The following is a 15,882-nucleotide window of genomic DNA, read 5'->3' on the forward strand; positions in this document are numbered from 1 at the left end:
AGTGACAGCTCTTTCATGCAGTAATGGCGATGGTGAAAAGAGAGATCCACTCAACTCCGCACTGCGCGCGCACACACACACACACACACACACACACACACACACATGGCACACGTGCAGACCAAAAAAAAAAAAATCCAGGACACAAGTCAAAATCACACGCACACTCACAGCGAGCCAAATGGCGATGTCAAAAAGTAGTCACAATGTAGCCCGTTTGTTTATTGTGGACACATAAGATGGCGGCAGAGGTAGGGAACATTTTTCTCGTCAGGGGTCAATTTCAAGTTGATTCAAGTTTAGTACATGTTGCCAGCATTTCTGGGTTAGTTGTAGTTTTTCTTTTTGTTTTTTTTTTTTTGCTTGCATGCGGCCAGCCAGCCCTATAAATGCTCCCCAACGCTCGCCTCACCGTTTTTGGGCGTGACGTGGCTTCTTCGTCTTTCACCACTTTAGAAAGCAACTTTCACTTTCTTGTCCCCTTTGTGAGGGTGTTCTTATTTGCAAACATTCATCAAGACCTGGGGTGGGCAACTCATGTCCTCGAGGGCCGCTTTGCTGCAATGTTTTCGACGTTGCCCTCTTCCGACCCACACTTGATCGGAATGATCAGCAAGCTCTGCGAGATAACCATCCCGATCGCGTGACTCAGGTGCCGTGTCGGAGGAGGGAAACATCGAACAACATGCAGGAAGGCGGCCCCCGAGGACCGGACTTTGACACCTGACAGAGTCAGCCGGGCATAACTCAAACGTCGGCTCAACGCGCTGCTGCTCGTCTATAAACCGGAGCCCGTAAGAGGGAGCGCGTAACGCCAATTCCGGGCTCACCTGCACCGTCCGCAGTTCATTTTTGTTCAAGGAAACAAATGAAATAACTCCAACGGAAATAGTCAAACCTGCTCTAAGAAGTCATCGACCCGAGCTGAATTATCAAAACAAAGGCCGAATTGAAATCAAAATGAACAATAAGGTGTCGACGGCAACCATTTTCTCGTCGATATTTCACAAAGCTCTTTCATAACGCTGACGTAGAAAACACAAATGGAGTTTTAAAGGGCCGGCCGGCCGCACGTGGCAACACGCGTGCTGACAAAAGAACACGCACTGATCAATTTTGGCCCGAGGACGCGTCGTCTCGTCACGGATGCAGTGCAAAGTGACGCACGATGCCGCCGTTTACCCGCCGCGACATAACAACAGCGGGTGTCGCCAGCAAAAAAAATGCTCCGCCGAGAAATCACAGCCAGGATTATGATCATAAGCTAAAAATTGAAGAGCGACACACCACCGTTTTTGCGACATTAAAAATGTCGCCCGAAAAAAATAAATCTCAACTTTTTCCACTCTTACTGTGACATGTAACACGTGAACCCAAGTCTTTTTGTTTCATCTTTTTGAGAGTGAAAGTCATGAAATTATGTGGTTGCATAAGTGCGCACGCCCTTCGAAAATTGACCAATCACATTGAAACGCAAGTTAAAGTCAAGCGCACACCTGCCAGCATTTAAGATACATTTGACTCACCCCAAATCAATTTCTGATGCTCTCATACTTTTTGAAATGATTTAACTTGGTCTCATTTGTTTGTGTATATATTTATATATCACAAAAACCTGCCATTTGACCAGGGGTGTGCAGACTTTTTATACTCCCTGCATCCATTTCAGCTGTTTATTGAAGAGAAGAATATCAGAGGGCGCACAAAGATTGAAGATTTATTGAATGTTTAGCTGCAGAAGGTGTCAGCACGCACCTTTTCAGTCACGTAACTTCGGCATGGTGCCGCCTCACTTAGGCCATAAGAGCAAATTTGCAAATATATATATATAGATATATATATATATATATATGTCAAGAGGACAGTGCAAAAGCAAGCACAGCTACAGTATTATATAGAATGTTGTCTGTAGGAAAGGAAAGTAGGGATGAGGGGAAGGGGGAGGTTATAAGAGGCACTGAATGGTTTTCGAATGTTTTGAAACATTCAGAATGAAAATGGATTTGTACAGGAGGTAAGATGTCCAATGAAATCCACACGCAAAAGGACGATGGCGGAGTTCCGAGCGGTCGGAGACGAGAGCAGAATTTTGTCGAGTGCGGCTCGTGACGCGTGTCAGTGCACGCATGAAAAGATTCGGAATGCTCTGAGCTGACGGTTGAAACGATGACGGTGATCTCTGTGACGTGTCTTTCTTTCTTTCTTTCTGCGCATTACGACACACGTTCTGCCGCGTTCTTTCAGTTCCATCGCGGTGGTAATAAAATTTAAAAAAAAAATGAAAAATAAAATCATGATGTGTCTTAAAGATTTGTCAACAATGAAACTGAAAATGCCACAAGCAGATTTTTGCATCGATAATTTTCACATTTGAAGCAAATCCCGACAGGCAAACTATTTACATCATGGTGACATTATATGGTCTTTTAAGTCCCTGTAAAGTGAAAACACGTGTCGTGAATTTGGCATACCACGCAGAAGAGTGTTCGCGAGCCCGTCAAATTTGAATGATTAAGAAAACGACGACAAGGCTATAAAATGGTGAGGGGGGGGGGGGGGGGGAAATCAAGCCTTTCTCTCTGCTGTGGACGCGTTTGAGGAATGTAAACAAACCACACCCTGCTCATCTGTCAACCGTCAATCAAATACCGTACCATTTCTATGACCGGGAAAAAAATGGATGCTACACATAACTATGTGGTTTTTTTTTTCAGCCACGGAAAATAGTTACATCCTCTGGTGGCTGGAATATATCCCACTGGGTCATCGCGGCGCTTTTCATTGCTACGACGACGAGGCGCTCTAATGCGGTTGCGCAAGGTTGGAGGTAGCCACGCTCAAGTCTTTATTTTTTTTTTTTTTGCCTCCTCTTTGCTCTTCCATATTTCGAAGCGGAAGCTCAGAGGGGACGGACGGAGCCTTTTCCAATGCCGCTCCCTCTCTTTGGAATAACGTCCCATTCAACGTTCGGCCATCTTTAAAACTTTGGCCTTTGACTCCGCATGAGACCTGATTCTTAGTTGGACTGTTTTTGCGCTTTTTTTTTTATTTTTTATTTTTTATCGTTTGTTGTTTGGAAGCGCTCTAGAAATGCAGCGGGGTTGAGAATTGTCTTCAAACGCATCTCGCGTAATTCAAAGCAAATGTCGGGATTCACTTTACAGGGTCTTGAAACAAGAGGATGTCGATTTGAGAAAGAATGACAGCTTGACATTTCAATGAAAATCATATTACACAAAACAAAAGTACTGGCGCGCCTGCAGGGAAAATGTCAAAAAGGCTGTCACAGCGTTCATTGAAATAAAATGAATCAAGTCCTTTCCCACTTTCGCATGAAGTAAGGTAACAGCTCCCGGCTACGATTGGAACCACACTCTCTCCTTTTGACAAAAACAAATTGTGCATCTCATAAACGTCTCGTTACAAAACTTGTTGAGCTTTAAAAAAAAAAAAAAAAAAAAAGTGTTGTTTTTTTTTTCGCGACATGCTTCACGAGTAAGATCATTTTAAAGATAAGAACGTTTGTACCCTGTGCTTCCATTTGTGCAAATCTTCGACCATAAGCGTGGCGCTCACACCAGAACGTTCCGTAGCAGGATGGAGGAAGACAAAGCGTGCAACGGAATGAGTAGCAAATGGACCTTTTTTTTCCCTGTTTTAGTCGAGAACAATAATCAACGTGATATTGTTGCACAGGGAGTCCTCGGTTTACGACGGAGTTACGTACCGAGCCCGGATTTGAACACAATGCGGGCGCTCACTCATCTGCAATAGCGGAGAAATAAACCTTTGCATGGAAAAACAAATTCTGAGCCATCGATAGAAAACGAGCCAATGTCCAAATGTGTCTTTGTTTCTTTTGGTAAAAATTTGAACTCTCCAATGCTCACCGGCCGCCGTCTTAGTTTTGTTGCCTCATTTTTCACAAATTCATATCATCGCATTTGCTTGCGCCAAATTCACCCTAACATGTTTCTGCTGTGATTGTTTTTAGAAACGGCTATATTAAAAAAAAAAAAGGGGATTGAAATTGACTCATATGTTTCCTTTTCATCCGCCAGCTGCACAACAATATTTGGTTTGCCATCCAAACAGGAGAGCAAGCCAAAAGGATGCCGCTGGATACATTTCAGGAAGCCTGCGTTCATTCTGGCAAAAACTTTCAGTTGCGCTCATTATAGCCAGTCGGAAAATAAGAAAGAAAATGTGGCCGGCGACATTGGAAGTGCGATTTTCTGATAGCTAACAAATCCAACGGTAAGTTCGGCTGTAACTGAGCATGTGTCACATGACCAAATACTCGTATGGTGCGGCTGCACGGGGGAGCACCCCCCCCCCCCAAAGGCTATGTGAAATGTTTTTGTCATATTACAGATTATAAACCGAGGACACCCCTCGCTATAAATCAAAGCATGACCGACTTGCTTTGAAAATGTCACGTTGGAAAAAAAATTCTTCTGACAATGTTGTCCAATCGTACGGTTAGGTTGAAATGCTCTTGAATTTGGTCTTTCAAGAATATCTGCAACATTTGTGAGCGCCTACAAAGCAGGTCCGGGGGCAATGCGCCAAGTTGCCGCTAGAGGGTGCAATTGACGCTTCATCCTTCCAATTAAATGCAGTGAGTGGGCACACTTAACTCGCACTGAGGTGGAAAGAAGTCGAGGTGGAAGTGCGGGGCGGGGGGGCGGGGGGGGGCAATGTTTTCTACTGCATTAAGAGAATGGTGATTATGTCATCAGCAACTAATTGCAGAAGGCAAAAGCGTCAGTCCTCCTTTTGTCTTCTTGTGTCCAAAATGCCCATTCTGATCTTCAGTACATGAAGTCCGGTGTGCAAGTCTATGTACAATAATTTCAACTAATATACAAAACATAAAGTTGTTGATAACTGGGACGGTAACCCACTGTTGACTTGCTGTCAAAATAATGCGACGGGTGACGGGTAGTGTACGAAACGTTAAATGACATTCCAATTTTGTAGAAAGGTATACACGTCACCCACGTTTCCAAATTGCTACGTACAAAAGTTTATGCGTTCTCAGCCACGTCATCGCTTTCCGATTCCCCCGCCCACTAATAACTCGCTCGACGTTGCCTTTCTCTTCGTGAACATTTGAACACTTATTGCCAAACTTTAGTCATCCTGTGGACGCCGCACTTGTGGCCGTTTCTCCACACGACAGAAAGGAGTCTGAACCTTTTCCTAACAGGGGGAGGCGCTCATGTGCATGTGCGTGTGGTAGTGAGGGGGCGGCACCGGCGGAGGTGGCACGGCCATGGACGGGGCCTGGCCTTGTGGGTGCGGCGAGTGCGACCTGGGCAGGCTGTGCGCGGGGTACCCGGCGGACAGCGAGGGGTTGGGGTAGCTCCCCCCGGAAGAGGACCCAGACGGCTGGTTGACATGGCCCCCCTTGGGCGGGGGAGGCGGCGGCTGGTTGAGCTGGATGGAAATGTCGCTGGAGGCCTCCGACGTGCTGCGGCCTCGCTTGGGCGGCGGCCACGACGATTCCGGGTGGAGGAACTGGCCGCTGTAGTCGCTGCTGTCGGACAAGCGGGGGCGGTAGAGCGCGGGGTGGGGGCGGTACATCTCCTCCTCTGCGTAGCGCTTCATGAACAGGTAGACGGACAGCACACCTGCGCCCTGAGCACCCAAAAACGGGAGTCAAGTTACACACGCGCGGGCTGTGGCGGGCCATCTACAAAGCCAACCTTGTCATTGATTACGATTAGTATTTGTAGTAGCAATAGTAGAAGCCGTAGTCGTGTAAAAAGTAGCAGTAGTGGTCCAGGTCTTAATGGTCATGGTATCGTGCGCGGGTGTCAAAGCCAAGGCCCGGGGGCCAAATCTGGTCCGCCCCATCATTTTATGTGGCTCGAGAAAGCAGCTCAAACATGTCAACTTCCATGAACCTTTCTAAAATGTCTAACAAAATGTCAAATGATCATAAATAAGACATATATTCGAAGCATTTTCTCGTTACTAAACCCCTCATGACAGTAACTTCCACAAGAGTTGAAACAGTTATTTTTGACTTCTTTCTATGGTTTCGGTCATATCGGCCCTCCAAGTGAAACGGTAACTAAAATGTGGCCCGCATCATAAATTAGTTTGACACCCCCTGCTACAGTAGTTGTTATAGCAATAGTACATTAGAAGTAGCAGCGGAGGTAATAACAGCAGTGGTAGAAGTAGTTATGGTCGTGGTAGTAGTGGTGCAGTTGTCGTAGTATAGTAGCAGTAGTAGTAGTGTAAGAGGTAGCATGGTAAAAATATTCACAGAAATGGTATTAGGTGTAGGAGCAGAAGTCGCAGTCGTCAGAGTAGTCGTAGAAAAGTACAAGTAGTAAAATTGGCAGAAATAGGAGTTGTAGAGGTGCAGTCGTAGTATCACCGTAGCAGTAGAAGTGGTTTTGTCGAATTACAGGTACAAAGTAGTCGTCATGTGTCATCATTACTTCATTTATTCTGACACTATGGATGTCGCCCAGGCATCGGGAATCCTGGATTCGGAGTGTTGGTGCACCTCCTAGTGGGAAAGTTGATCCATTGCACCTTTACGACCGCTCTGAAGTGTAACGTTGCGCCAAACAGTGATGCGGATAACGGGAGGAGTGGAGGGAGGGAAGTCGCAGGACGGAAGAGCAAAAGAGCAGCAGGAAACTGCACCAAGCAACCCCCCCCCCCCCCCCCCACACACACACAGATGGACCTGATTAGACCGCATTATAAGTGGTCACAATAATGTCGTATGAAGGCCATCTGAATCTCAGAAGCGCTGGCCTACAACACATTTATTTCAAGAAATTGTTTTCGATCTATTTTCTTGATTTCGTAGCGTTGATTTTGTATTGATTTTTTTTACCCAATCAGATTTCAGTCTGTGTGCGTGTGTGTGTGTGGCAATTTTCCCGGGGCTTTCGGGATCAAACAAACAAACAAACAAAGAACAGGCCCATCTCAAATGCAACACCGCAAAAATTGTGACTCCGTCGCCGGCAAATACGTTGACCGACCTCTTTGAGCAGGAAGGAGGAGGCGGCGAAGGCAAAGGACCATCCGTAGTGGTAGTTGAAGAACTGCTCGGGCTCCCTGGGGCGGTTCATCACCTCGTCATTGATGCTGGAGATGTAGAGGACCAGGCCCACCACCAGGCTCAGGCCTGCGCGCGGCCACCGCAACAACAACCGACACGGGGAGGGGGACACGGGAACGGCGACGAGCATCGGCATCAAGCGTTTGAATGCAAGGCAAAGTTCATCTGGACAAAATGACCGAGGAGAACTCAACTGGAAATGGATTCCGGAGAGAAACGAGCTGAGGACTTGAAAGCTAAGTTCTGCGCAACATCGGCTCATGTTGTGCAATGTGGATTTACTGTTTGAAAAGTGACCTCGGCTCTTAAAAAAAAAAAAAAAAAAAAAAAACGTTGTCCCATGCAACATTCAAAGTCTCTTTCCAGGAACATTCCCACGCATGAGAGACAACATATGGCCCTGCGTCGACTGTTCAATATTCAAAGAAAGATGCATACTCTCAGCATGAATAATTTCAGGCTGCATTGCAACATTTAAAGGCAACTTAGCTTTTTCATGTACGTTGACTTAAAAAAATATATATATATATATATATTAACTGCAAAATGAGGAACACACGCACGGACGCATGCTATTGCAGCCATTTTTAGAGATAAATACGATAACACGTTATAGAGATATTCGGCTTTGGGGTAAAATTTTAGGAAGAACCTAAAATGTACTCAAACTTGACAGGTGAGTAATTGGACCTTTGATATAATTTTGAATATGCATTTGTGTGTGTGTGTGTATATACAGTATATCTATCCCAAAATGAGCTATTCTCTAACAAGGCGAAACCAGCTCATCCATCAGCATTGCTGTTGGCAACTGCCGATGTCTGTGTTACACCCTCGAGCCACGTAAGGTGCATCACAGAAACATTCAGCGATGTTGGTAATATGCAAATGCTGTGAAACGGATTCATAAATCGTACATTTGATGCCGGTCCAATACATGCATCGGGTAAGCACTGTAAAGCAGCACGCCCACGAGAGAAGCAAAAAATGTAATTGAGCCTCATGATCAGCTTTAGTATTAAATCAAAAAGTTTTTTTTCATGGTTGCAATGACGCGTTATATAAATGCGATGACATAAAAACTCAGTTTGCCCCCCCCACCCCCTCCACTCGTCTGTTTTTATCAAGCAAAGCTTGGGATGCTGTTTGATGTTCCTGCGAGCGCTGCACTGCTGCAAAAAAAACAACAACAAAAAAAAAACAAGTGCAGCTCAAGGGCTGCAATCTGTCACCGTTCAGTGCGCTGACAACAGGAAGCAAGCGGGGCCCTGACCGCCGCCTGCCGTTTAAAAGGGTGAACTACAAAAATGCAGAAAAATCACATGACGACTGGATTGGCAAGTGGGGGGGGGGGGGGGTTCATAGTCGCCGTTTGTTGGCAGGAGCAACACTCTTATTGGATAGAATGCATTGAAGAGCTGCAACTTGGATTTTCATTTTTTTGGGGGGGGGGGGCGGTGTCATAATCATTACCCGTTAAAAAAAATAAAATACACATTAAATGTAATTATTGCTGCCGCTGCCGTTTGCGATTTAAATTGATCCCCGTGTTTCAAAGTCGAACCCGCCGAAGAGGTTGTGACCATCGCAATAGTTTGGGGAAGCGAATGGATTGGTGGCGACCGGGTGGCACCTGAGAGGATGAAGAAGATCCCCGAGACAAAGGCGAGGATGGTGCGCTGAGGCTGGATGTGTCCGATGTTGCTGATGACGAAGGCGGTGAAGACGAAGAGCAGCGACACCATCGGGAACGGCGTCGCTGTGCGCACCATCTCTGTGGAGGCGGGAAAGCGTGAACGAGCCGCGTGTCTCTCTCTGTCCGTCTGTCGATCGCAGTCATACGGTCCGAGTCGTCAAAGTAGCAGTAGAGGTGTAAGTATAGTCATACCTCGGTTTTCGATCATAATCCGTTCCAGAAGGCTGGTTGAAAACCGGAAGCACACTATTTTAAAAAATTAATCTTTATTGAAGACATCTGCTCACAATGGAACGCTACACGAGGAAGCGTCACTTCCTCGTCTACTCGAGGAAGCGTCATTTCCTCCTGTAAGGAAGGCGAGAGGAGACAAGTGGCGCATTCAAGTGCGCTCAGTTTGGTCGAGAACCGATTTGGTCGAGAACAGAGACCTTTGAAAACCGAGGTTTGACTGTAGTAGAAACGGCAGAGGCTACTCGTTGGAGTCGTCATCGTAGAATTTGTAGTCGTCTGAGCAGTCACGGTTGTCGTTTTATAAAAAAATAAAATAAAAAAAAGACGTTTAAGTGGTAGCAGTAGAAGTAAAACTCGTAGGAGTTATGAGTAAGTTCTTCTAGTATGCAGAAGTGAAGAACGTGTGAGGACAACAAGTAGGATATGGATAAGAAGATGAAGGATGTCGACAGTCTCGTACATTACCGTACATTCTAACAGCAGTACCTGCAATCCGCCAGCAGGGGTCCTTGCCACTTCAAATGTGCAGCGCGACGTTTGTACTCACTGAGAATGTTTGCAGTGTTTTCAGTGGTGATCTCGATATCGGGTTCAGTGAAGTACTCTGACGCAACACATCTCCCGTTTTCAGCCCCTAAAAGTAGAAAGCAATGTTAATATTCACGAGATGTCATTAGATTATGCAACAAATCAGAAAAACAGAAACGTTATATCAATATATAAAAACGCACGCGCACACAGTCACACAGAGCATTTGAAGAGGGGTGTGTGGATTTTTTTTTTTAACATTCACTATATATTGCATGACAAGCAGCGCATGGCTGTGCCGTCCGTCCCTACCGGCAACGAAGCAGACCCTCCAGAGGCCTGAATGCAGAGCCATCTTGACCTCCATGCTCTGGTTGTGCTGCAGGATGACGCCCTCCACCATGATGAGCCAGTAGTCGGTGGACACGGCCACCCCCACCAGCAGTAGCCCGCAGGCCCCAAACACCGTGGACAGGATGGTCAACGCGCGGCTGCTGCACGAACTCATCTGGAGGGTACAGAGAGGAGACTCGTGGATATGCGTGTGTGTGTGTGGCGGGGGGAACACATCTATTTGGAGCGGGTCACGTAAGGGAAGTTGTTAGGATTGGAGGGGGTGGGTGGGTGTAAAGCAGGCACACTTGGATGCACACGGCCTCCGGCCGTCCTCCTGTCTGGCCTTGTTACTGCTAAAGATGAAGTCATCACACATCATCTTCAACCAATCCTGTTAAAGGTTAGCGTGAAGCCAACACATGATGACGACTTCATGGTAAAGCACTTCAAAACACGCACACACACACACGTGCACGCAAACTGTTGAGAGCCCCGCTGTCTGTTTACATTTGCGGGCGGCTGGATGTGCAATCGGGCATCATCTGCTTCACGTCAGCTCTTCCTCCTTTGCTTTGATTGAGTCGATTGCATCATCGCGTGAGCAAAGAAATGCTCGAGCTGCCGAAAGAAAAGGCAGTTTGCAAAGGTATTAATGCTCGTTTTGGAATGAGTCTGACGGGCGTCGGGTATTGTGAGTCAGCGCATCATGTTGAAAGCAGGTTCCAAAAAAGCGCCGATTTTCTCTGCTATTCTTACAAGCGCTTCTTCACTTGAATTCATTTGTTTAGCTCAAACTCAAAGTTCATAAAATATGCAGGGTTAAAAAAAACAAAAACAATCAGTTACCGTACCTCCTCAGGACCTACTAATGATCGTGTCTTATCCAGGAAAGTCCTTTCACCAGTTTGCGATTGGCCTGACAAGATGACAATTAGCCTGAATTTGCCATGCCGTTTTTTTCATGTTTTCAGAAAACAAGAAAAAAAACCCACAACAAATTCAACAAACAAAATTCAACCAGGCCCACCGAAATACACCAAAAAAAATTTCTGCCATATGCGCAATGACGCTACTTGGCTCATGTTAAATTCCTTCATCAAAACTGTCACCAAGTGATCAAACGTGACAAAATGCAAACTTTTCGCTAGCGCTCCAATAGCGCGGAAAGGGACTACCGTATTTTGCATCTTGACCAGTGATTCAATTAACCGTCCCAAATATGCCCAAAATACATCTTGGTTCATCTTTTGCTGCCAGCAGGGCTGGGCCGGCCATCTGGCAGGAAGGCACAGATGCCCGGTGGGCCGGGGCCGGTCTTTTGGGGCCATCGCACCGCTATTTATTTCTTACTTTCCTCCATTTTCCCCCCAAGAGACTGGCCTACGGTTTCAAAAGAGTCACCGGCCAGCCATTCATTCATCCATTACGATCCAGTCTGCCAACTCAAAGATTTGACGAGTTCAATTCAAGCGAAGGGTTTTCTTTCTTTTTTTTTTTTTATTCAACTATATGATTTCAACATTTGAATCCAAACAATTGAACCCATTTTTAAAACAGCAGTTTCTCGTCAGGTGTCAAATGCAAAAGCACAACATGTTGTGTTCTCGTGCAAATGTAAGAGATCCTTTTAAGGCAAGATGAGCATGCGTGAGGTCCATGTGCATGCTCATAACCTGCAGCGACACACTGCAAAAATAGCAGCAACACACTCCACAAACATGAAGAGTGGGGGGAGGGGGGGGTGGAATATTTTGCCACGCCAAAAACTTACGAATACATAAATGGCTCTGGATAGAAAGTGAGATTATAATCTTTTCCAAGTGCCACGCGTGACTTTTTGCATGACGTCCGACTCAATTCTCATGAGAACGTCAAATGTGTACATACGCTACCCCCCCCGATGTGTGCTGTCTGCAGTTTGCCCTGTTGTTGTGGGGGGGCCATGCTGTCAACAAAATCGTTGTGTTGATCTCACACGTCGTGTCGACGAGTAATCAATCTGCCGCCGCTGTTGCTGAGCTGCACAAACACTCAAACACAAGACGCCTTTAATCTTCCCGTCTGGGCCGTGCTGCGCTGTTGTTCGCGAGCATGCTAGCCGTCTGCTCGTTTCGCGCGTCAAAACTCCCAACGCGAATCAAGTAACAACACTCAAGTTCTTTATCGAGAGAGCAAAACCTCATCTTTTTGGGAGGTGCTGTGCAAGCCCAAAAAGGACTTTTCTTTCTCACACTTTTGAAAAGAAATTTTTGGAGTGGTTTGAGAAAGCTTTTTGGCGTGTGTGATTTTGCTTTTCTTTTTTTTTTAGTCTGTGAGCAACGTTTTTGGGGTAGGTGAGCGAGAGAGTTTTTTTTTTTTTCTCGAATCAATGCTCAAGCAACACATTCATTGATTATTGAAGAAAAATCTGTTGTAGCTCTAAAAAATGTTTACAGACGTTCTGTATGATCGGTATTGCTATCGGACGATGACGCTCATGGACGATCGACATCGAAATTGGCGGCCTAAAACCCTGATCGGAAAATCGCAATTAGAGGTAAGTCTGGAACAGCCCAGATTGAGACTGAATTGAAACCAAGCCACAACCCCCTCTCGACGTGTGTTAACAGTGCACACTGAGGCCTTGTGAGACCAGGCCCCAGCTCGCCCTGGCCCAGAAAGAAATGAGCCGGTTGAATTGGATCGGTTGGAGCCACAGGAGGAGGGACCAAAGGGTTTCAATCTCTGTCGTGTGTCACAGTCTCCAGGCTGACATCACCGCGTCGTCTCTCCGAGGAAGACGGAAAGAGGCCACGATGGCTAAAAAAAAAAGGGGGGGGGGCGAACCGGCAGCAGGAACAGAGCTCGCGACTTGTGGAGTTTGTGCAGTATCGGCGATATTCCACACAATGCAGACCATCTAAAACATACCGTTAAATAATTTTTACCGTTGCCACACACGTATTGAATCACACATTTAAACATCTTTCAGCAACCAAAACAATTGCAGGCATCAAGAAGCTCCGAAATACAATTGGTATAGTAGCATCGTACGGTACATGCATGTGCCTTTATGAGGCGGGGCCTGCTGACCTTTGGCCGACAGCAGCTTCCAAGCGCAGTCGTGTGTTTTTGACTGTTGGTCTCACCGCAAGTGGATTGTAAAAACTTGCCGGAGCAGGGAACACTGTTCACCAAAATGTGGAGTACTTCGAAAGGACACAGGGGGAACGCCTTGGTTCAGTCAGTGCATTAACATCGTAGCACTTGCCATCGTTTTCAATGGGAAATGCAATCGTTGTTTGGCCCTCTGCTCTGTTTCAGCAGCAATTTTGGAGCGGCGTGCGTGCACTTCCTGATTATTTTTCTGCTCGTCTCTCATCCTCGCTTCATAGCAGCACCATGTTTTTGGAGATTCCCGCTCAAATCAAACAATAAAAGGTGTTCTTCATCTCCCGATACATCACAATCACATCAACGTTCTTAACTGGCCCTAAGCTCAGCTAGGGAAAAACGAATTGGTTTACTATGCGTGTTTGATAGATGCATCGGTTCTCTCGTGATTACGCTCCTGCTTGTTGCGCTCTCGCCCTTCTGAAGAGCAGCACCGTTAGCTTGCCTGCCTGCACTAGTACTCGTAGCGCTACTAGTACTACCAGTGAGGTACGAGATGTTCAGCTAGTAGAATTTTACAAAGTTGCTTGTGGTACTAGCAGCATGCAGTTGTCAACTACTGCACAATTTTTGCCTCGCTACTAACGTGTAGTTGTCCGATTAGCGGACGGAAATGTTAGACGGTAGTGGAAGGCAGGCGGAAAAAAGGTTCTAGTAAGACGCAGTTGTTCTATTCGTGCACTCTAGTCTAGGTCTACGGGTGCACCGAATGGTCTTACTCATGAGGACGACGACCATCCAACTTGAAAACGAAAGGAAATAGGATAAATGCTGAAATGGCTTTTTTTTCGATTGTCTTATTCCGTTAAATCCCAGCCATGGAGAAAGAGCGTGTGGTAACTAAATGATTTGTCAGTTTGCAATTCTGCATTTTGTGGTGTGGTTCACTGGCAAATTGAACATGAAATAAAGAGAGTTATACGTTGTGTATTGAAAACAACCCTCATGATGTTGGTTTTTAAGGCCGCTAGCTTGATGTTAACATCTCATGGGAAACATGAAAGCCGACGAATAGCATCTATGTGACGTGTTGAGCGACAGATATTTGAACACAAACGGTGCAACCACAAAGCACACGTTCTTTATCCTCTGTGAAGCACGACTAAGATAAGTGCATATGAAGATGATGCACATGCAGAAGAAGCCACCGAGAATTCGTTGGGATGCAAAACCTGTTTAATTCTTTACATCCTATTGACTTATGACTGTTTTGATAACGTACATTATTAAAGTAGACTCTAGAGGGTTATTTTCCTTGCTTGAAAAAAAAAACGGTCTTCATTTTTTGTTGGAGCGAGTCGATATGGAATAATTGTTTGGGATGCAAGTAGACTGACTTTCAAGTCATTATCCAACGGTTTTCCATAATTGGGTTTATGACGTTGCTTATGGCACGTAAGGGCTGCTATGGTATGCCGTGATGTCATTTTTCAGTCAAATTTTGAGGGTCACGTGCAAGCTCAATTCTGCAGTCAAACACGCCGACGACATGCCTGGCCAAAGTGCATGATTGCATCTTCGCCGCCGATATGGCAGCACCGACGTGTGCATCGACCGGAGGACAGCTCCGAGTCCGACACAGCACCGACGTGTGCATCGACCGGAGGACAGCTCCGAGTCCGACGACACCCCCCCCCTCCCCCCCCCCCCTTCAACCCCAAACCAAGGCGCACTCTCAGGCGGAGTTTGGACACCCTCAACACGGCGTGCGTACACGTGAGTGAATCGGCACACACGGACAAACCATTGACGCTCTCGTCTATGGTGCGCCTGTTAACGCAACATGGGTGCCACACGCTGCATCACAGGCGCACGCACGAATCACGCGCGCACATTTTTTTTTTGGGGGGGGGGGAACAAAGTCAGGGTGGGACAAGCGTCATCATGGGTCAAGTGCCAAAGCACGCACTCGCGTCGACAATATTGTCATTAGAAAAAGGGGGGATTACTCACCCTGCCACCAGAGTCGTGTGCACACGTCAGCTGCCAAGAGAGCACACGCACAAGCGCGCGCAGACACACACTAGGGAGGCTTGGAGGGATTTGGGTGCTCTTCTACTCGGTCCTCACTCCCCCCGTGCGTTCATCTCCGGCGCAGCCTCATATCCATCCGACCTGCTTGGATTCATCCGAAGCGGCCACTGCGGTGTCGATGTGCTTCTGCCCGCCACTTCGGCTTCAAAAGCGTGTGCGTGTATGCATGTGTGTGTGAGAGAGCAAGAGAGAGAGAGAGAGAGAGAGAGAGAGAGCGAGAGAGAGCGGGCGGGCGCGGGGGGGGGGGGGGGGGGGTGCCAGTGAGAGAGGGAGCTCAGATGTCCTTTCATGATTGCCTTCACCAAATAGTGTAGTAGTGCAAAGCTTTTTAAGTCGTGTGTGTGTGTGCGTTTCATACTGTTCAAGAGTGCGGTGTGCATTTCACATGCGTGTGCGCGTGTGTGAAGATGCGATATGGTGCACCCGGGAGCCAAACTCCACGTGACCCAAAGACAAAGTGAACTAAAGTGGCCGCATATGAGCTCATCCGATTGTGACTCATTCAAACGTCAAACGCAACGGGGATTGTCAAGGACCTTTTTATTCTCTTTCTTTCCTTCTTTCCTCCCTCCATCTTGAAAGATGTCAAATTTCATCATTCAACATCTTTTTTTTTTTTTAATATGAAAACGTAAGCGAAAACAAAAGAACACGCTTCATAATGTCAGTTGTAGTACCTAGACGAACCCGTGGGAGGCAGTATTGCACCACAGGGATCCAGACAGCAAGGAAAATATGAAGAAGACCGCTACAGTGTTCACATCTTCACATTTTTTTTCCGAGCCTTTCCTCCGTTACTCACTGA

At 46.5% G+C, this 15,882-nt stretch overlaps 1 protein-coding gene across 1 annotated transcript; it reads right to left on the bottom strand.

The window, feature by feature from the left end:
- Nucleotides 1–201: 201 nt before the first annotated feature.
- Nucleotides 202–15,234, bottom strand: cacng7b (calcium channel, voltage-dependent, gamma subunit 7b). The gene is made up of 6 exons (XM_086114102.1): nucleotides 14,997–15,234; nucleotides 9,867–10,062; nucleotides 9,574–9,660; nucleotides 8,730–8,870; nucleotides 7,017–7,162; nucleotides 202–5,643 (listed from the first exon to the last, which is right to left on the bottom strand). Exons 2-6 carry the CDS (start codon nucleotides 10,060–10,062, stop codon nucleotides 5,206–5,208), a joined length of 1,008 nt encoding a protein of 335 aa, XP_085970228.1. The 5' UTR covers nucleotides 14,997–15,234; the 3' UTR covers nucleotides 202–5,205.
- Nucleotides 15,235–15,882: the final 648 nt, after the last annotated feature.

The sequence above is a fragment of the Hippocampus guttulatus genome, chromosome 6 (genome assembly GCF_054856545.1).
Source record: "Hippocampus guttulatus isolate MCC_2025c chromosome 6, RoL_Hgut_1.0, whole genome shotgun sequence".
Lineage (NCBI taxonomy): Eukaryota > Metazoa > Chordata > Actinopteri > Syngnathiformes > Syngnathidae > Hippocampus > Hippocampus guttulatus.